Source organism: Microtus ochrogaster, chromosome 8 (assembly GCF_000317375.1).
Source record: "Microtus ochrogaster isolate Prairie Vole_2 chromosome 8, MicOch1.0, whole genome shotgun sequence".
Taxonomy (NCBI): Eukaryota; Metazoa; Chordata; class Mammalia; order Rodentia; family Cricetidae; genus Microtus; species Microtus ochrogaster.
The window spans coordinates 37,951,551-37,973,674 of NC_022015.1; the positions used below are offsets into that span (position 1 = coordinate 37,951,551).

The window sequence follows — 22,124 nt, forward strand, 5'->3', positions numbered from 1 at the left end:
CTCTCAGACTGTATAAAGGGGAAAATGAAGCCACCCAGTCACTGGTCCCTGCCACATCCTAAGTAGAATCAAGTGACTTAGAGAGGGCCTTGGGAAGGGTTCATCCCATGCTGGCAGCGCCCTCAGTGAGCATGCTCAGGAGACTGACAGGAAATTAGGACTCGGCAGAGCAGTCAGAACTGATGGAGGGTGCTACCCAACCCTCCTGCCTTCGGCTCGTCATTCCTGTCAGCTACCTATCCATGGCCAGGGCCTTGAACCTTTGCAGGTCCTGGGCACTCTGAAAGATGGTGGCCTGAGGTAATCCTAGAACCCCAGGAGTAGATGGGGCTCCCAGGCCACCTAGGCCTGGTGGCAGGAAAAGCAGACGTGGGTAGGTCCAAGCTTGCCAGTGCACAGACATTTTCCGTTTGAGGCAGAGGTCATCTTGGGGTCGCCAGCACATGGCCTGACTACAGGAGCCATTGTACAAGTGCTATGGCATGCATGGAGCAGTACCACAACCCTGGAGCTGGTTCTGAAGCCAAGAATGGCACTCACTGGAACAATGCCCCAAAGGGAGCTGACCTGTGGTCCTGCTGGCAGGGGCCCACTTCAGTGTTCAGAGCACCTGTACCATGCCCACCAGGTCTGCCCTCACTGTGATGGAGCATGTTTGCCAACTCGGGGGCTGGGGTCACTCAGGGGACAGCATGCCCAGCGCAGGCTGCGTGCAGAGCACAGTCTCCTGGGCCCTGGCACGGGGCAAAAGAACAGTGGGCTCAGCAGGCCTGCAGCTCTGAGACCTGCCCCTGTGCTGCCAGTCAGAACATGCCCTGCCCCAGAGGGCCCCAACTGCCTCCTTTCCCCCTTGGGACAGCAGCACTAAGCACGCCAATGCTTCTTTCTCCTGCTCCTGCAGGGCTCTGGGGACCCACAGTTGACCTGCCTGTTACTACCCCAGGAGAGGCCAGGCCAGGGAGACAGGAGTCATGGGAAAAGCAAAATCCACATAGACAAGAGTCTAACTGGCTCCTGAGTGGAGGGGTGGCAGGTGGCAGGAGACAGGAACCAAGTGGCACCGTGACCTTGAGAGAAGCTGTGGCTCACCTTTTGTTTCTTTTTTCTTTTTCTTCTGTGGAGCCTTCTGTGGTCTCGAACCCACACCTGGCTGAGCCTTGACTGGCTGCGCTTGGCCGCCCTGCTGTCTCTGCAGCCTCTCCAGATGCAGGGTCTTCAGATCCAGCTGTGCGGGGCCATGTGACTGCCCAAGGGGCTGTTCTGCCAGTGGCTCAGACTCAGCCTGCGCGGGGCTGGGGGGTGAGGGACGCTGTGGGGCTACACCACCAGAACCCGCAGGGCTCTTCCTGCTCACTGTGATGTGCCGGGCCTTCCCCTCCCCGGAGCTGTCGTGCCTCAGCCCAAACTCCTCAGCTATCTGGTGAACTCGCAGCCTGTCATGGGAGCTCAGGGATGCAGGGAACTCCAACTGGGACTCCTTGCTGGCCACAAACTTCTCGATCACAGCCCTAAAGTGCTCTATGTGGTCTGGGCCTCCAGTTCTGTCAGAGCCTCCTGCACTGGAGCTGGGCTGGGAGTGGACTTGAGAGCCCGGCTGCCTCTCACTTGGCTTCCTGCGGCCCTGTCCGGCGGTTGCTCTGGCCTCTTGGCCCCTCTCCTGCTCACTGGCAGACTTCTTGATAGAGGTGGCAGGGTCCCTGGGCTTGGGGGTGCGGCCATGGCCCTGGGCACCCTCATGGGTATAGTTCTCAGGGACGATGTCGTCCAGGTACTCAAAGGCTGTGCGTACCTCCCCGTGCTCTGTGAAATAATTCACCAGGGTCTTCAAAAAGGCGTGGTTGTTAACAGTGCGGGAGTCACAGATGACTGCCACGTGGCGCCGGGCACGGGTGACAGCAACATTGATTCGCCTATCCTCAGCCAGAAAACCAACTTCACCTGAAAACAGGCCAGAGGTGAGAGAGACAGAGATCCAAGGCAGGGAACAGGACGCTTGCCAGTGACAGTCACACGGGTCACATCGTCAGAGCTACAGCAGTCTCCAGCCGCCCCTGCATTCCCTGCACACACTACCTGGCCTGCCATTGCCAGGGCGGTCAGCACATCTGCTCTGATGCTTGCCCCGCTGCTGACCTGCGCAGTCCAGGCAGTGTGGGAACTGAGAATGCAACGCTGCCTGGCAAGTACAGCTTCCTCCCTACACCTGGACTCAGGACATCAAGAACAGCTGCTGTGGACACAGGACAGAGCTCTGTACCTAAGCCATTACCCTCCTCCTCCATCCTCAGCCTGCTACCAAAGCCACTCTCAAGTTCACTGTCTAGTGCCTGGGTGCAGCTTCTCACCGCATGGCAATCTACAGACACACAAAAATCAAATCATCCCTCAAGCCTAAAAGACAGGCTCTAGGGCAAGAGAGGGGGGTTCCTCCTGGACAGGGTGACCACGTCACCTGGGGCCTACTATGGCCCAGTCTGCCTCACAAGTCACCGGCTCCCTGATCAGACTGAGTCCATTCCCTCTGCTGAGAACACCATGCCCTCCCCTCCCGTCACTAGGCTGTCTTCCCAGGATGCTCCCTGCCCGCCAGGGCTCAATACCATGCTCCTTGCTCTGAACACTGATGCTGCCTATGTGGGGAGTTCCACATGTCTTCACCATCAGCACTCACTCCCAGGCTGTGCCCAGGCTGCGCCCAGGGCTCCATGGGGGCTATGCCACGTACCTTTCCTGTTGGACCTGACGAAGGTCAGGATCACGGCCTCCTTCTCTCGGCCTTGGAAGCCATCAACAGACTTAATCTCAAGCTCAGGGTGCTTGCTGGAGAGGCTCTGCCTGAGCAGATCCACCTGAAACAGAAGGCAGGGCTGAGATCTCATGGCCAAGTCAGGGACCCCATCACGCCACCGTGGGCACCCTTCAGTGACAACAGCAGCAAACTGTGTGTCCCGGAGGCCTTAGCCTATTTCTCTTCTTAGCCTGGGAGTGAGTGCTGATGTGAAGACACGTGGAACTCCCCGCAGGGGCAGCACCAGTGTTCAGACCAAGGAGCGTGGTATTGACCTCTCCGGGTCAGCAAAGCCCAGGCAGGCAGGGAGCATCCTGGGAGGACATGCGAACAGAGCAGTGGAGATTGAGCTGGGAAAGGGTCTCCACTAAGCTATGTGCTGAGAGGGTGGTAGCACTCTCTGAGTTACGACATCTCCTTGCCTCTGATGGTCTCCTATGAACCAGAATGGGGTGACACTGTTTATGAAGACCTTGCACTATACAGGTAGCAAGCTTCTTCTACCAAAGCAGACAGGAGCAGGGGTACAACTTGGGCTAGGCTGATCCGTCAGCATGGTCTCTAGGACTATGTCCACCTGAGAATGCTGGCCTCAAGGAAGGTCACAGCGGGGAACCAGGCTGAGGTCAAGCTTGTAGCAATATGAGGTGCATAAACACATACAGTCTCTTTCCGGTGTCCTCTGGGCCCTAGACCTGGTCACAGTGAGGTCCACTCTAGCCCTGGACTTTGTGTCACAGATGCCCACAAACTACACTGTCCTCTCAGCCTCTAGTCCAATGGCACAAAGAAACAAAGGGTCCTTCACACCTGAAGGTTGTAGGGTGCGATGACAGCAATGTCACTTGCATGGACCCCAGCATCCATCAGCGCTTGGACGTGCAAAGTGACGAGGCGAACTTCGCCTGGGGAGGAGAGACGGCAGCGTTCAGTGAGGGCCATGCTATCCAGCCTCCATTACTGAGGGGTAGGAAACACTTTCTGTTGTTGTGAGCAGATCTTATGCTGGACCACGAGCAGGGGGCATCCTGGGTGCTGGCCAGCTAACCAGAGGGTGAGCAGGCTGGCAGATGAGCTTCACAGGACCTGGGTATTGCTGCTGGCTTAGGGAGATGAACCAAGCAGCCAGGTTGGTGTTCAGAGGACTGTGGGAAAGGCTACCAGGCCCAGGCGTCCAGGCATCAGCTATGCCCAGGAAGAGCACACGGATGCTGCCCTAGCCCTTGGAGTCCAGACAGGCCCACAGTTCATCAAGAGCCTGTCCTCATCTCTGCCACCACTGTCTTGCTAAAGCAGACACCTGGAGTGACCCAGTTTACTTCATTTTTAAATATGTATTTTCACTTATGTGTAGATGTGTATGTCTGAAAGCGTGACCACACGTGCCTGGGTGCCTGCAGGGCCAGAAGAGGCCATTAGCTATGTTGAGCTGGAGTTAAAGGCAATTGTGAGCTGTCTGATAAGGGTGCTGGGAACTGACCTTGGGTCCTCCGAAAGAGAAGCAATGCTTTTAACTGCTAAGCCGCATTTCCAGCCCCTGGAGTGAGAAGCACAAGGAACCCGGCTGGTGACTCACCTGGGTTTCCCTTGGACTGGCTGTCCTCCTCGTCCAGCTCCAACAGCCCACAGCCGGCCGTGTCTACGAGCAGCAGGGGGACACTTGTCTCCTCTGTGTTAGCCACACCCGGGAGGTCCCTGGCACAGGGGTAGGGAGAAAGTAGGACCAACCTCCTTCACAAGAACACTGGTCCTTCCCACCAAAAAGACCAGAAGGGTTGCCCAATGGGTCCAATGCCAGGGAGACCCAGGCAATATCTAGAAGGTGAGTGTCAGCAGCCTTTGCCACCCCAATCCCCTAACAGGACAGACACACTTCCCTCCTACAGAGGGACAACTGAGGCTGAAAGATCAGGGGAAGCAAAAGGCCAGGTCACTCACTTCAGGAGGTGTCCTGCCACAGAGGGATGGGCAGTAAGCTGCCCGTGGTACATGGCCTCCGAGGCCCAGCGTGTGATGGCCTGGTGCATTCGGTACTGTACAGTCAGCATCCTTACCACAGCAGAACCATGCTTCTCTGCCAGGCGCTCCATCAGGCTGCGGGACAGCCCAGCCAGTGCTGCCCTGTGCCCAAGAAGGAAAAACAAAAACAAAAGAGTGCTGAATCCAGACGTGACACCGTGGGAGGGCAGGGAAAACTGTCCTCAATCTCAGGACCCAGGACTCCCCAGCTTTCCACGTGATGGGAGGGAAGGCTGGGCTGGGCTAGGTATTCAACATACCCACCACCACCTACGAGCACATCCACCCCTCAGAACAGCAGGCACAGAGCAGGTGGCAAAGACACAAGAGGGAGACAGGGTCCAAGCAGATCTGAGGCCTCTGTGCTGCTCAGAGGATGGGAGAAGAACCCTGAGCCACCATCTGCAGTGGCCTTGAAGGGCAGATAAGGCAGATACAGGTCCTCCCTGATTCCTGGAGACCGTGCAGCCCCTTTCAGAACTGAAGTCCCAGTGCTGTGAAGTAAGTATGCCTGGACCCAGCACTCGGGAGGTCATGAGTTCAAACCACCTTCAGCTACATAGTGAGCCCAAGACCAGCCTGAACTACATGTCCCCAAACAAACAAACAAACAATCAAACTCAAATGCGTTCCCCAGGCCCACACTGTCCGGGGATAAACACACTCATTCTTTACAGCTGATCCATTTCTACTCTATCCAAAGGAGCGTGAGACCTGAGAGCTTAGGTACAGCCTGAGGCTGCCCACCTACGGAGACTGGCATAGTGCCTCTCTCCACATTAAAATGTTCAAGAACATGTGAAAGCTCCCCCATTCCGTCTTAGTGTGTCCCTAGGAATTCATGTGGTCCTTCAAGTTGAGAATCAACTGATACTTTTAAATATGTATTTTTAAATTTTATGTGTATAGGTGTTTTGCCTGCACTTTGTGCTGTCTTTATAGCCCACATGTGCCTGCAGAGGCCAGAAGAGGGCATTGGATCCTTGGGAACTGAAGTTACAGACAGTTATGAGCCTCCATGCAGCCACTGGAAACCAAACCTGGGTCCTCTGGAAGAGTAGTCAGTTCTTTTAATCACTGAGCCGTCTCTCCGGCCTGTGATTCAATTGATTCTTTTTTTTTTTTAATTTTCTTGTTTAAATATTTATTTATTATGTATACAATATTCTGTCTGTATGCCTGAAGGCCAGAAGAGGGCGCCAGACCCCATTACAGATGGTTGTAAGCCACCATGTGGTTGCTGGGAATTGAACTCAGGACCTTTGGAAGAGCAGGCAATGCTCTTAACCACTGAGCCATCTCTCCAGCCCCGATTCAATTGATTCTTAAGGACCACTGTTAGCTAGGTAACTAAGGTCAATGTTAAACAATCTTTTTGTACACTGTGAAGATGTGTTGCTCTCATTGGTTTAATAAAGAGCTAATGGCCAATAGCTAGGCATGGGGAGGTACATGAGTGAGAGAGTCAGGCAGAGATAACTCTGGGAAGAAGGGAGGAGATGCCATGAGATGCAGAGCGAGCAGGATGGGAAGTACGCAGATGAGGTAAACGAGCCTCCGGGCAGCACAGAGATTAATAAATATGGGTTAATTTACATTTTAAGAGTTAGAGAGCCGGGCGATGGTGGCGCACGCCTTTAATCCCAGCACTCGGGAGGCAGAGGCAGGCGGATCTCTGTGAGTTCGAGACCAGCCTGGTCTACAGAGCTAGTTCCAGGACAGGCTCCAAAAAAGCCACAGAGAAACCCTGTCTCAAAAAACCAAAAAAAAAAAAAAAACAAAACAAAAAAAAAAAGAGTTAGAGACAAGTCTAAGCTATTGGCCGATCATTTATAATTAACAAGTCTCTGTGTGGTTATTTGGGAGCTGGCTGGCAGGACAGAAAAGTTGCCTACAGGCCAAAGGCAGGGCATATGCCTGTCATACCCCTATAAAACCAGACGTGCACAGTACAATCACTGACATCACCCAACTTTTCTTGCTTTTTTTTTTTTCGAGACAGGATTTCTCTGTGGTTTTGGAGCCTGTCCTGGCACTAGCTCTTGTAGGCCAGGCTGGTCTCAAACTCACAGAGATCCGCCTGCCTCTGCCTCCCAAGTGCTGGGATTAAAGGCGTGCACCACCACCGTGGCTCACCCAACTTTTCGAATGTACGCACATGGTCCATCTTTTCACAGGGACAGCCCAGATTCCACCCTCAGTTCCCTAGAGGACAGAGTCACCTGCTGTCACACTCTGAGAAGCTACCAGGCACACACCCTGAGCCTTCTCACTCCTGCTCAGACCCCTGCTCTTCCCATCAGGACTTTCAAGACTCCCCAGAATCCTCCACTCTACCCCATCAAAGTTCCTCCCCCAAGCCTGGTCCTGAGGGACTGCTGTAGGTGCTTTTCTTCAAAAGACCCTTGCCTGAGCGCCCCACCTAGGGTCACCACCCCTGGGAGGTTCCCACAGCACCTTTCCAAGCAATCCCTCCCCCACCAGAGTTCCAGCTGCACCAGGACCTCAGAACATATACAGAAAATTGCACAAGGAACTGGGGCAAAGCCTCCTCCACTGCAGGGAGGCCACAGTGGGGCTGAAGGCCCTGGCTTCTGGAAGTAGTGATTCTGCTAGTGATTATTCATATGTCAGATCCTACACACAGGCCCGCAGTGGGCTTTCTAGATGGGATGCCAAGCAGATAAGACATATAATCACAAGACACTGGCAGGATTCAAGCTGAGAGAAACCACACGAACCCTGAAAGGGACTGACAGTACCAGCTGAGTAGAGTGGACACAGTAAACCACATAGGATCCATCGAATGGAGGGTAAAGCTACCCAATGCCCAGGGATGCAGTGGTCCAGACAGAGGGGACAGTGAGGCAGGGGGCACACTGAGATCTGGGGAGGCAGTGTGGCCAGAACAGTGAGTGGGATGAGAGGGTAGACGACGTGAAGGGCTGGCCAGCATCACTTCCTCCACCCAGGAGAGGCTGAGCCGAGCCACTCCACCAGTCCTGGTGAAGGTACCTAACATGCACACTGCAGAGCCCACAGCAGGCTGGGAGCTAACTGCCGCAGGCCAGCATGCCCAGCCCAGAGGGGTTTTCCTAGCTCCACCATTAGGCCTGCCCATCTTTCACAGGCTCGCGGAGCAACAAGCCTCCAGTGAACACAGGAACAAGCCAGCTCCATGCTAGGACCTGAGGCCACAGAGACGAGGGTGACCCAGCCCTCACCCTCACACAGCACACACTCCAGCTGATCAACTGTGTAGACACCCCAGTTTAGCACAGGGAGGAGATACAGGTGAGGGCCATATGACAGAGGAACACCGAGAGCTCATGGTGAGCTTAGGCTGGTCCTGTGGGACAGTAAGGAGTTAAGGGGCCTGCAGTGCAGGCGGGCAAGTGTCTTACTTGTGAGAGACGGTGGTAGGTGGCAGCTGTTTATGGTCTCCGGCTAGGATGCACTTTGGGGCCTTCAGCAGGGGGATCCAACAGCTGGCTTCCAGGGCCTGGGCACACTCGTCCACCACCACCACATCAAAGTGGTTCTCAGGCAGCAACTTCAGAGGGCCATCGGACGATGCCCCTAAAAGGAAAGGGAACCAAGCTGGCTCATTCATTTTTGCTTCATGACCTACAACTACTATGTACAAGGCCTCGGGGAAGGCTCAGTGGAGAAAGAAGCTTGCTGCCAAGCCTAACGACCCGAGTTCAAACCCTGAGACCCACATGCTGGAAGGAGAGAACTGACTTCTGCAAAATGTCTTCCGACCTCCACACATGTCCACCCCCACAAATACACACACGTACATAAAATAAGTAAATAAAAATATCTTATTTAGGATTTCAACTAAAATTTAAAAGGAAGAAGAAAACAATACTAGCAGACATTAAAGTGGAAGAACACACATCCACACAAGAACGGTGGTGCACACCTGTGATCCCGCCCTTGGGAAGTGGAGGCGGGAAGATAAGGAATTTGGGGTCATCTTCAGATAAATCAGGTTTAAGGCAGCCTGAAGCCACATGAGACCCAGTCTCAAAAAGCACCAGAAAGTTGGGGGTTGAAGAAATGAGTCAGCAGTTATGAGCATGTGCTGTACTGCTCTTGCAGAGGACCTGAGTTCGGTTCCTGGCACCCACATGAGGTGGCTCACAAATGAAACTCTATAACCCCAGTCCAGGGTTCTGTGCATGCACACACACACAAAACACACCCACCCCACACACAATTAAAATAAAACTTTAAAAAAAAATCAAATCCCCAAACAAATAAATAAAACCTCTTTGTGATGGTAAACTGGGTAATTAATCAAGGAGACAGGACCTGTCATTCATATCTCTGAAGGTGGATTCAAAGCAAGAGCTGAGAGCTTGGAGAAGCACACAGTTGTACACTCTGAATCTGCAACACTGTCTCTCTGTGACTGAGCCAACAGAACAGGTGATCGACACCCTGATTGACAGACATTCATAACTACTCCCTTTCCCATGAAGTACACACAGAACATTCCAGATGACTGATCATGCTCTGGACCACAAAGCAAGTGTCTCAATAGACCAATCAAGGCAAGGCATCACCTGGAATTGGATATCATACACAAGGAGCCAAACTGAAAGCCAGATTCAGGAAGGTAGTGCAGGAACCCCTGACTATTTGGAAAGGACAAAACACTGCTAAATAACAGAGTCAGAACAGAAACCAAGATTTCATGATACCCCCTCTCTCCAACAACAAAAAGCAAATCAGCACTTTGAAATGAATGAAAACAAAAACATGGATCTGTGGGACGCCACAAAAGGAGTGAGAAGGAAGGAAGCAGTGCAATGGCACACACCTACAACCCAGCACTCACAGACTCAAGCTTCACTGGGGCAGGAGCATCACTCAGAGTTTGGGGTCAGTCTGAGCTACACAGTGAGCTAGCTCCAGGCCAGACCGGGCTTCAGAGTGAGACCTTCTGTTGCCTCTTCTAAATAAGTAGGGAAAGGGTCAGAGAACATTGCTGTGGGACAATGCTCTTGTACACTGGAAAGATTTGTCATTAGTATTGGTTTAATAAAATGCTGATTGGCCAGTAGCCAGGCAGGAAGTATAGGTGGGGTGATCAGACTAGAATTCTGGAAAGAGGAAAGGCAGAGACACAGTCACTAGCCAGCCACAGAGGAAGCAAGATGAGAATTCCTTACTGAGAAAAGGCACCAAACCATGTGGCTAAACACAGACAAGAATTATGGGTTAATTTAAGTTGTAAGGCCAGTTAATAATAAGCCTGAGTTAATAGACCAAACAATTTATAATTAACATTAGCCTCTGTGTGTTTCTTTGGGACTGAACGACTGCAGGACCGGGCAGAACAGAAACTTCTGTCTACAGAAGATGGTTCAGTGGATAAGAACACTTGCCGCATAAGCACAAGAACCTGATTCAACTGCCCAATGCTCATACAGCAGGGAGTGGCCCACAAGAGTCTATAGCCCAACTCTGCCAGGGGTGGAGGCAGGAGCACTGCTAGGGCTTGCTGGTTGCGAGCCTAGCTCCAGGTTCGTGTGAAATGCTGTCTCAGATACAATGCAGAAAGCAACAGAGCAGGACATCTGACATCTTCCTCTGGCCTGTGCTTGGGCATGCATACCCATGTGTGCACACACACAGACACACACACACACAAAGAGAAGACACCCAGAATAGCCTGTGTCTGTGAAAGACATTGATTTCGTAGTTACTAGACACAGCAAATCCCAGCCCAGAGGCCCAGGAGAGAGCAGCTGTCGCAGACTCTGGCCAAGGCCGTGTGGCAGGAGGGCCATGCTCTCACCTGTGTTGGTGGCCAGGACCACGTCTGCCGCAGTGAGGCTCTGGACCATGGCTGCTTCTTCTCTCTCCTTCAGTTCCTTCCTTAGCAGTTGAATTTCATTCCGAAAATTACTTTTCTCTCTCTTATCCTGGGTCTTTTTGTTCTTGCCCTAAGAGAAAAATCGCTAATTATTCCAACAAGACTCTGCATTTCTTTTCTGTACGCGCTCTAGGGCAGTTAGAGGTGCAGCTCAGCAAGTTCCTGGGGCGGAGCTAAACAGCAGGATCTTCATGAAGGAAGCACACAGTCCACCTGCCGGAGGCCAGTCCCCACCAAAGGGCATGAAGGGACAGTTAGCTGCTAAAATTGTGACCATGACAACAGACAGCTGGTGCTCCGACAAGAAAGTGTCAGGCTGGACTTGGGTGGGAACTTCAGTCAGAGGCTGAACTCACCACTGTCACACGTAGACAGGGGTGACGCGTGCACTGCCTGAGTCCCACAGCACACTCACCGCCGTCACACGTAGACAGGGGTGACGCGTGCACTGCCTGAGCCCCACAGCACACTCACTGCCGGCACAAGTGGACAGGGGTGACACAGTGCACTGCCTGAGCCGTGCACTGCCTGAGCTCCACAGCACGCTCACCGCCGTCACACGTAGACAGGGGTGACGCCTGCACTGCCTGAGCCCCATACAGCACACTCATCCTTGTCCACTTCCATGTGCACCATCTGTCCCCAGGCTGACACCTAGATCTGCATCATACAGTCTCCAATCTCCCAAAAAGTAGGAGGACTCCTGCCCTGACATCCTCTCTGCTGCCATCATTCCCCAGTGGTGAGGTCACCAAGGAGAACCAAGATGAGGCAGGGGGATTGCTGATGGGAAGACACAGCCCATCCCAGAAAACTGAAATAAGAGATCTAGTTTACAAGCACCAGCTCCTGGAGTAGAGCCACTCCCCTGGAGCCCATCATCACCTTGCTTTCCAAGCCCTGGTGCCTCTGGTATGAGAGGTGACACATGGACCAACGATTACAGAAGGGACTTACTTTTCTGAGTATTTTCTGGCCAGTATTAGCCAGCCCACCTTCCCAGCACTGGGAAGGCACCAAGGAAATGTTTGTTTTGGTTGCTTTTTCTTCCAGGGCCAGAGAGGAAAGCAAGGGCTGTGCACACACTGGCACCTGCTCTGCCCTGCGCCACCCCCAAGGCCAGGGAATACTTTCTTCAGGCCAATTTCTCACCTACTCCACACTCCCAAAGCAGCTGGATCCCTACTAAATGCTCAGTGCACCTCTCCACCACAGCAAGCCGTCCAAACTAAAGAGAGGCTCAACACTAAAGAGTGGTCCAGTTTGTCTCAGGAAGCCCAGACTGGTCTTGAACTCCCTAGGCAACCCAGGATGACTGTAAACTTCTAATCCTCCAGACTCTACCTCCCAAGAGCTGGGATGACAGGCCTGAACAACCACGCTCAATTTTATGGGGTGCTGACATTGAACCTAGGGTTTGTGTCAGCTAGGGAGGCACCCTGAGCCACGCCCATGGCCCTGGATTATAAAATACTAAGTGAGCAGACAGATTAGGAGGAGGAACCTGGGCAGCAGAAAGAACAGCCACTCTTTAAGAATGAAGCTCAGACAAGCTCATGACAAGGACACTGGCTCCACGATACCTACAAAGACCTGGTCGATGTCCCTTCTGATGTCAGCAACAATCTGGGCGTTGTCACTGCGCGCTAGCACTGCATCCAGTGAGTGCTGCTGGGCGGACTCCAGTAGGCGGGCGGGGTGCCCCAGGCGCAGAATCCGCTTTTTACACAAAGCCAGCCGCTCCACCAGATTGTCCACAGCGATGTTGGAGGGAGCACAGCACAGAACCTGGGGAGGTGAAGCATACAGTGAGGCTTCTACCAACTTCCTTCCTTATTAAAACCACGTACCAACTGGGTGGTGGTGGCACGCACCTTTAATCCCAGCACTAGAGGCAGAGGCAGACAGATCTCTGTGAGTTGGAGGCCATCCTGGTCTACAAAGTGAGTTCCAGAACAGCCAGAGATACATAGAAAAACTCTGTTGCAAAAAACCAAACCAAAAGAACAAAAACCAACAACAAACAAACAAAAAAAACCCCACCTACCAACCCACTAAACAGAACATTAACTCCTAAAGGACAGAAAGTAGGCACTAAGGTGAGAGAGTAAATACCATGGTGTTCAGCCCAGGCACAGCTGGATAACTAGACCCTAGATAGCCACCATCTCTGCATCCCCAAGCGCTGACATGTCAGCTGATAGCCACCATCTCTGCATCCCCAAGCGCTGACACTGTCAGCTGACTTGTGACTGCACAGAAGACTCTAAAGTTGCTAGTGCAGTGGCACAGACCTGTGACCCCAGTGTTCAGAAGGCTGAGGCAGGAAGTCAATGTGGGTTCAAAGCCAGCCTGGGCTATATAGTGAGGGGAGACAGAGAGAGGGCAAAAGGGAAGGGAAGAGGGGAAAGTGGGAGAGAAAGATTCAAGTAGAGGAAGGTCAGAGAAGCCAGGGAATTGTCCCTCCTCAGTTTTGGCCAGAGTTAAGCCATTTCCTTTACCAGCTCTTGTCCGCCAGTGTTTTGGTAAAATGGCCACTAACAGCACTGAGTTCAGTCAGTTTTGGCAAGCCTTCAGATAAGAGTCCCTCTCCCAGCAGCAGGTGGCTTTTTGGAAAGGGACCCTACACTTACAGCCAGTCAACAGTATGGGCTCTCCTGTCCCAACTTTTGGAGTTGGCAGCCCATGAGACACACCTCGCTGGCAACTTCTGGCTTCTGTAGCTTGTCTGTCTACCTTGCTTACACAGTACAAGTGAGACTGCAGTGTGCTGATACACTGGTAACTTCTGGCTTCTGTACCTTGTCTGTCTACCTTGCTTACACAGTACAAGTGAGATCGCAGTGCGTTGACATAGAGAGTCCTTGTCAGCTGTTTAAAGTCACAGCCAGGCTGTAAGAAGCACGGGACCTGTCCTGGGAGTCAGAAGAAGCAGTTGGGTGCTGACGGCTCCCGTCTAGGACCTGAGAACTGGAACCCTGAAGACAGTCGAGGACTTACCCAGCATCATAATCTGGGATCAGACTCTGAGGTGAGGAAGTTGTCCAAAACAGGAGCAGCACCCACAGGGCTAACTCCAGCATTCCTGCGACAGCTCCCTGTGAGCAAGTACAAGCATAGCTCGGCTTCCTGCCCCTTTTAATTATTTTATTTATTTATTTATTTACTTACTTACTTACTTATTTTTGGTTTTTTCAAGACAGGGTTTCTCTATTGCTTTGGAGCCTGTTCTGAAACTCACTCTGTACACCAGGCTGGCCTTGAACTCACAGAGATCCACCCGTCTGTCTCCCGAGTGCTGGGATTAAAGGTCCACCACTGCCCAGCATTCATGTCCCTTTTCTATACACTGTACATTGCCTTGGGCAAGGCAATGGTTGGCCATGTATTTCTTTCCTGAGCTCCAACAAAACTAAATAAACCCTTTTTACTTAAAAAAAAAAATCCAGCATGTAATCAGGGCCCAGGGCACTGTCCATAGCACCAAACACACCAGTTTCTTGTCTGACATAAACAAGGGGGATCTCATCTCCCTGGTGGGCTCCATCTTGCCTTTGTAGCTGCAGCTGTTGAGTGCAGAGCCCATTGATCCAACTCCTACCCCACATGTTCTGCCATCTCCACTGCCACTCCACAGTCCTGGTGTACCCCCTGTGAACACCAGTGCACACTCAACTGGAAGGCACCAGCTAAAACCACCCCACCTGCCTTCCATCAAGAAGTCAGCTTTTCCTGCTGGTTCCAAACATCCACAAAGACACTGGCAGAAACACTCACAGGCACAGACTGTGGAGGTCACCCTGCAGCTCTGAGAGGTGGCCCTGCCAATCACCTTCTGGCTCATGCAGTCACTGTTGTACAACTAGGCAGGCTCTATTTCCTGGTTACCTTTTCTACACAGTGGGTCTACTGGTCCCCAGAACTCAGGTGTCTATGGGGTTACTGGCTGCATACACTGGAATGCCTGGAGGACCAGTGCACCCCATACTGATGTGTGCAAACAGTAGCATATGACGGTGCTTCATGGCTCCTAAAGGCAGGAGAACATGCATGGTGCACATGGATCTTGTGGGTTAACTGCACATCTGATTGACCCACCATCTGCCACAGGGCTCTCAAAGGGCCCTGGCCAATTCCACAGTACCATTGTGAACCTAGACTCTGAGCAAGAGCACAGCAAGCATGGAAATCAAGGGAGCCTGGGCTGACAACTAAGGCTGAGCCATCTTAAGGGCTCCCAAAGCTTCCCTGTGCCTCCAGACAGGCACTCCTGCAGCAGCCCAACACTCAACCCGCAAATGCCTTGTCCCAGCCCTGACCAGCCACGCTGGACTGTGAGGGGACCCTGATGAGTGACAAGCACGGCACCCCAGGGCTGGATGAGGAGGGAAGGCCCTTTGCCCACCTTTAAGCCTTGCTTCACAGCTTGGAGGATTATTTCCACCACGGTTGTAGTCTTCCCAGTGCCAGGAGGCCCGTGGATGATGGCAAGTTCTTTCTGGGCCAGTGCAAAAGACACAGCTTCCTGCTGGGAAGGATCCAGGGCCGTGTTGTAGAAAGTGAGTGGGGCTGTGGGAGAAGCACCATTGTCAGCAATCAGGAATATGGAGTGCACAGAGCAGGCTGGACCCCAGGCTGAGCTACACAGCACAAAATTGATCTGCTTTTTCTCATTTTTTGAGGCAAGATCTCACTATGTAACCTTGGCTTATTTGGGATTCACTATGTTGATCAAGCCAGCCTCAAAACTCAGAGGCCTGAGTTGTTTTTTGTTTTTTTTTTTTAAAAAAAAGGGGGGGGAAGAAAAGAATAAAACAAAACAAACAAAAAAAACCCAAAAAAACAAATAACCCAAGGTCTCCTATCACCCAGGCTAACCTCAAACTCTCTAAGTTGGCGAAGATGGCCCTGAAATTCTGATCTGCTTCTACCCCCTGAGTGCTGGGATGCTGGACACAGCCTACACCACCACATCTGGTTAGTGGTGCTGGAGATGGAACCCAGGCAAGCACTCTATCAACTGAGCTACTGCCCCAAGCTCTACTTTTCAAAGCAAGATTTCTACAGAAACAAGATTCAACACCCAGTCTACTGTTGATTTTCCCTCATTTTACGAGAAAGTGCCATGCCATAATCCAGTCAATGGCGGCTGGGTGCCACAGCAGGGTGAGTTACAAAAGAGATCATACGGCTCTAGAGTTTAGATGTGACAATCTGCTTCTTATGAACTTTGCCAACAGACACGAAAGAAGCGTTTCTGTTTCTCGGGGTGTACTCATTTCCATCGCTTTATCTCTCTTAAGTGACCAGAAAACGGCAGAGACAAAGGATGGTGCCTTTATTTTGGATAATGGAAGACTCACATAACTAATGATGCTTTTTTTTTTCTTTTTTTCGAGACAGGGTTTCTCTGTGGTTTTGGAGCCTGTCCTGGAACTAGCTCTTGTAGACCAGGCTGGTCTCGAACTCACAGAGATCAGCCTGCCTCTGCCTCCCGAGTGCTGGGATTAAAGGCGTGTGCCACCACAGCCCGGCCTAATGATGCTTTCTTAAAAAGCATGTATATGTGTGCACACATGCATGTCTGTGTGCGTGTTATGTGTGTGTGCATGTGAGACAGTATCCTTGTGGAGGTTGAAGGACAACCTCAGGTGTCATCTTCATCTTCTGCCTTCTTGGACACAGCCTGCTGTCCAGCACTGAGCAGCCGGGTCAGCTGGCCCATGCACGCCCAGGGACTTAGTCTCTAGCCCCTTCTCAGAGGAGGAGCGCTAGGATTACACAGGATGACCATCTGGGTTCCGCGGACCTGAACACAGACTCTCCCCCTCACCAGCAGGCACTTGATCCACTGAGGCACCCTAACCCAAAAGGCCTCTTGTGCTCAGCTCCATCCCAGTGTCCACCAGAGACACCAGACAGACGAGTGCACCAAGCTCTCATGGAAAGGGTGCTGACCTGAACCTGTGAGCAGCAACAAGCCTATAAACCGTCAGAAGAGCAGGATGAGAGACAAAGCACGCACTATCAAACTCCAAGTTTCTGGCACATTCTACATTCTATCTAATTCTTGTCAATTAGATAACAGTTGCCATCGGGACACACCAGTCTTTAAAGAAAGCTAATATATTTTTTTAAATATTTATTTATTTATTATGTATACAATATTCTGTCTGTGTGTATGTCTGCAGGCCAGAAGAGGGCACCAGACCTCATTACAGATGGTTGTGAGCCACCATGTGGTTGCTGGGAATTGAACTCAGGACCTTTGGAAGAGCAGGCAATGCTCTTAACCACTGAGCCATCTCTCCAGCCCCAAGCTAATATATTTTTGAGGTGGGTATCGTGGCATAAGCCCATAATCCTCGCACTCAGGAGGTGGGAGCATGTCAGGAGTTCAAGGTCATTCTTGGCCATATAGTAAGTTTGATACTAAAACCAGCCAGAGCTACACAAGACCTATTTAAACAAACAAACAAATAAGAAGATAAAAGTATCATTTTTAAAATGTGGTGTGGTGCTGGGGAGACTGCTCAGTAGGCAAAGTGCTTTGCCACACAACCATGAACTCCTGTGTTCAGGTCTCTACCACCATGTGAACGCTGGGCACAGTGAAGAGCATCTGTAGGGCCAGCGCTGGGAAGAGGACACAGGGGGGTCCTGGGACTCATTGGGCAGTCAGCCTAGCTAGTCAGGGAGCTCCAAGCTCAGTGAGAGGCCCTCCCTTAAAAACTCAAACATAAGGGCTGGAGAGATGGCTCAGCGGTTAAGAGCATTGCCTGCTCTTCCAAAGGTCCTGAGTTCAATTCCTGGCAACCACATGGTGGCTCACAACCACCTGTAATAAGGTCTGGTGCCCTCTTCTGGCCTGCAGGCACAGACAGAATATTGTATACATAAGAAATAAATAAATATTTAAAAAAAAAAAACTCAAACATAAGCTGGGGTCAGTGACAGTTCAGCGGGTAATGGCACTGTCATATAAACTGACAATCTGAGTTTAGTCTCTAGGACCATGTAAAGCAGGAAGGAGACGTGTTGTCTGATCTCCACATGCACATACAACACACAATCATAAATAGAGAAAAATCAGGAGAAAAATCAGGCAGAAAGGGATTGAGGAAGACACCTGATAGCAACCTCTGCCCATAACACCCAGATGCACACTCACACAAACACGTGCACACATATAACACACACAGTGTGTTGGCGCACATCTATAGCCACAGCACTCAGGAGACAGAGGCAGGAGGATCACATGCTGAAGGACAGTCTCGGCTATGCAGCAAGTTCTGCAATGAGAACTTCTTCAGTACTGCATTCTGGGAAGTTGGCCTAGAGTCTGCAAGTCACTCAAGGAAATAACATCCAAAGATGGCAAGGCAGAGAACTCAAACTCAATGTAAATTCTTGCTAACAGCCCAAGGACACACCGTCCTACATAACTTCAGGTAAGAAATTAAAAAGTTGGGGCTGGAGAGTTGCCCCAGTAGTTAAGAGCATGCACTGCTCTTACAAAGGACCCATGGTTGGCTCTCAGAAACCATGCTGATCAATTCACAACCACTCCAATTCCAACTCCAGGTGATCCAATGGCTTTCTGAGTTCCCCAAGCACTGCACGCACGCACGCACGCACACACGCACGCACGCACACACACACACACACTCACACACGTATGTACATGACACACATGTTCTCTCTCTCTCTCTCTCTCACACACACACACAAATAAATCTTAAAAAATAAATTAAAACCTCCTCACGTATTTCAGCGGTAGGACTTGGGGTGGAGCCACCCAAAAGGACGTCTATGAGTGAGGATGCCGGCCCAGAGTGGTACTTCTTCAGTGTCATCAGCGCTCTGTGAGGAACCATAGCCAAAATGAGGCGCTCTCAGGGACCGCAGTTCAGGGACAGCATCCCAGGAGACAGGCCACTCCCTCCCTCAACACAGATAAGGGCACTCATGAGTAGCATCCAAAGAAAACACCCGTCTGATTTTCAGCCTGGAACACTCACTTTTTCAGTCGCTTGTAAGTGACATCGTTGGCGAGCTTCAGTAGTCTGTAGGTATTCTCTCGGTCCAGGTTCAACTGGAAATCATGGGACTCATCAAAGGCCACTGTGACTGACTTTTGGGTGATGCGGGTCAGAACCCCAGTGGCCAGCTGGCTACTTTCATTAGCATCATATAGACCCACGATATCACCTGTGAAAACAAACCCAGCTAAATATTATGGTATGTGATCCTTTCCAGTATATTTCAAATAAATATATATGATCTCAAACAATATATATCATCCTGCATTTATTCATCTGTGGGTGTCATGGTCCTTATATGCGGCAGTTGGTTCCCTCTTCCGTCATGTGAATCCTGGGGACTGAATTTAGCACCTTTCTCCCATGTGTGAGTTTCCCCTGTGCCTTGAATCTTACTCATCTCCTCCCTGACTTTAGAAAGACAAGAGGAATATGGCAAGGATGCTCTTGGGGTGGAAGCTGAGCTGGATGCCAGACTCCCTATACCCCACCCTGTGCAGAACCCCTCATCTCAAGATTGCTACTTCCAAGTGACTGAGACTTCAGACTGCCCCTCAGAAGACGGACAATAGCCATATCCCCTGAATTTGGTCAACAGCAATGTCCACACAGCAGTACTCCAGCTTGCTGGTGTTCCACACAGAGGCCCAGTTCCCATTCCCACCACCCACGACACCAGTCACTCCACACGGCTTCAGGGAGGGCAGTGCACATGCTCCATTCTGCCCCAATTCCCGTTCCCACCATGACACCAGTCACTCCATACAGCTTCAGGGAGGGCAGTGGACATGCTCCATCCCGCTTCTTCATGCCTAACTCTTGCTGGCTGAGCAGGCACTCTTGCTCCCATCTTCCAAGGGGGCAGACTAGATGTACTCCCTTAACAAGGTCAAGATCTCAAGTTCTGCTTGGTCTCACACCCATCAGCAGGTTCCTTCACTGCTTTCTCATTCCCCTCATCTTACCTTCTTCAAACCCAGCAGGGGAATTGAAAACTCTTGGGACAAGTCTATAAAGTCAAAGGCTGCCACTCAAAACAGGACAGCACAGGGCTGAAAAGATGACTCCAGAGTTAAGAGCACTGGCTGCTCTTCCAGAGGACATGGGCTCAATTCCCAGCATCCACATGGCAGCTCACAACTGTATATCTGTAAATCCGGCTCCTGGGGATCCACCATCCTCACATGGACATACATGCACCAAAGCACATAAAAAACAAAACAAAACAAACCAGGACAACACAGGCAGCACTGCTGGTTCTCAGTTTTCAGGGCTGAGGACAACTTAGCATCCCTGGTGTGTGGTCAAAAAACTCCAGAGTGCAATGCAATGGCAGCATGCTGACTCAGCATGCCAGAGGCCTTGGGTTCCATCCCAGGCACTTCGAAGAGAAAGCTGCCAATCTGGGCAGCCAAAAAAGCAGTATAATAACAGTCAAACGTGGCAGTGCATACTTGCGATTCCAGAACTCAGTAGGCAGACACAGAAAGCTCCAGATGGACCAGGGGTACAAAGTGAATCACATTCCTGCCTCCAAAAACCAATAAAACGTCAGGCATAATGGTGTAGGCCTGTAATCTCAGCACTTGGGAGGGAGAGGCAGGAAGATCAGGAGTTCAAGGCTCAAAGTCATTCTCGGAGGCACAATTAATTTCAGACCCCATCAGCAAACAACAATACCAGCCATGCTAACTGTCAGATTTCTAAGTAGGAAATTTTCATTGTAGTGCTTCATATTCCATCTGGGTCTGTCCTCCAGCCTTTGGGAGAGAACAGGCCTTAATCTGAACACCAGCAATGGCCAATTCAGGCCTTCATCAGACACCTACCAGAAGTGAAGCTGTTGCTGGGAAGCACCACCACAGGCCCGAATTTCCTGGGCTCAAAGGTGACCAGTCGCTGCCCATACAGCCCAGTGCACTGGCTGGATACCTGCAGTTTCAGCAAACACACCCCTCGGCTCTGGAGCTCTTTCAGAGAACTGTGCTCCTGCCAGGACCTAGAAGACATCCAGGATAGCAGTTTCACCGCTTGTGCCTGCACCCTCTCCTATTTTCACTTGTGCAGGAAAAGTAAGCAAGGAAAGAGTGCTGCTTACAGGCATCAAATATGCCCCAGAGGAACTCGGAATTTGCTCCGCTCCAGCCCTGTTCTTCCCACAGCTCCCAGGACTGGTACTGCCTAACCTGCTCCCTAAGTGCCAACACAGTCTTCCCTGACTATACTCAATCTTTCAGCAAGTCCTGCAGGACCCCCCCATACCTTTCTTCCTCTCTGCCTCTTACCCCCAACACCCTAACTGTGGCTCAAGGTTCTAGCTTGACTTTCAGCAAATCACTTTGGTCTCACAGTAAACACATGGTGTGGGAATCTCACTCTTCTACAGATGAAGTAGGGGAAAGGAGGGTACATAATTCCATAGTCACGCTGCCAGAGCAGCAAAAGATCTTCTCACTCATGACGACTGGCTGACTCTCAACCAATGATCGCATCTGCACTCAAACAGCCTGGCTTCAGGTCTTGCCTCCATGTAGGTTACCCTGGGCCAGTTATTTCGCCAGCCTTTGTCTTTCCTTAGGCAATGCACTGCGAGGATGGCACTGTGAGGTACAGAAGTGCAGGCTCTGCCTACTGCAGGCCTGTAGACGTTCTCCAGAAACAAGCCGGCTCTTCAGGAATGCCTCAGACACCATAACAGGGCTGCATCCACTTTCCTCTAGTAGGCTGTGCTCATGGAACACTCTCCTCTTCGGTTCCGGGAGAAATCTGTCCAATTCCATTTAGCTCGGATCAACCCCAAAACCCCAAAGGGGATCGTGTGATGTTTTCGTTCTCCCACCCCCCCCCCCTCGGGGCGGGGAGAGGGAAGAGTAGTGGCAAAGGGTCTCCGGTAGCACAGGTTTGGCAAATTGGCAATGTAGCCAAAGGTGACCTTAAACGATCCCGGATGCCTCTAGTCCAGGAGAGATGGGACCGCAAGCTTGTGGCCCTGACACCGCCGAAGGCTGACTCCTCTTGCTGCCCACTGGTCCGGCCTAGCCAGCCACCAACACCAGACTCGCTCCGAGAGACCATGAAGGAGAGCTGCAGAGGCCCAGGGACCCGAGGCTGCACTTACCTGCGCTCCTCCACCTCGGCGTCCCTCTCCAGCTCCAGCAGCTCTAGCTGCTGGGCCACGAAACTCTCCACGGTGGACGAAGCCATCTCCTCGGTGGTGCAGCCCCAGATCGGTGCTTCTTGCTCGGCCAGTTAGTCCCGTGGGACCCGTATTCCCGCCAGACCCTGTCCCCCACCGGGCCAGTGTATCCAACGGACTTGTACTCCCTATCGGGGCAGTGAATCCTGACGGACTCGTTTCCTGTGTTCCCCTGCTAAGCCAGTGATT

The 22,124-nt window shown here is 51.6% G+C and overlaps 1 protein-coding gene across 1 annotated transcript in view; it reads right to left on the reverse strand.

Annotated features, from left to right (window-relative positions):
• Ighmbp2 (immunoglobulin mu DNA binding protein 2) overlaps window positions 1-22,097 on the reverse strand; it is a 25,825-nt gene extending 3,728 nt beyond the window's left edge. Inside the window, exons 1-13 of the mRNA XM_005351614.3 lie at window positions 21,858-22,097; window positions 20,569-20,738; window positions 18,719-18,908; window positions 18,463-18,560; window positions 15,103-15,266; window positions 12,285-12,485; window positions 10,620-10,767; window positions 8,212-8,386; window positions 4,727-4,909; window positions 4,365-4,483; window positions 3,599-3,693; window positions 2,726-2,849; window positions 1,090-1,938 (exon numbers count right to left, since the gene is read on the reverse strand). Coding sequence (XP_005351671.1) covers window positions 1,090-1,938; window positions 2,726-2,849; window positions 3,599-3,693; window positions 4,365-4,483; window positions 4,727-4,909; window positions 8,212-8,386; window positions 10,620-10,767; window positions 12,285-12,485; window positions 15,103-15,266; window positions 18,463-18,560; window positions 18,719-18,908; window positions 20,569-20,738; window positions 21,858-21,943 — 2,602 coding nt within the window. The 5' untranslated portion in view covers window positions 21,944-22,097. The remainder of the gene's footprint in view (window positions 1-1,089; window positions 1,939-2,725; window positions 2,850-3,598; window positions 3,694-4,364; window positions 4,484-4,726; window positions 4,910-8,211; window positions 8,387-10,619; window positions 10,768-12,284; window positions 12,486-15,102; window positions 15,267-18,462; window positions 18,561-18,718; window positions 18,909-20,568; window positions 20,739-21,857) is intronic.
• Window positions 22,098-22,124: the final 27 nt, after the last annotated feature.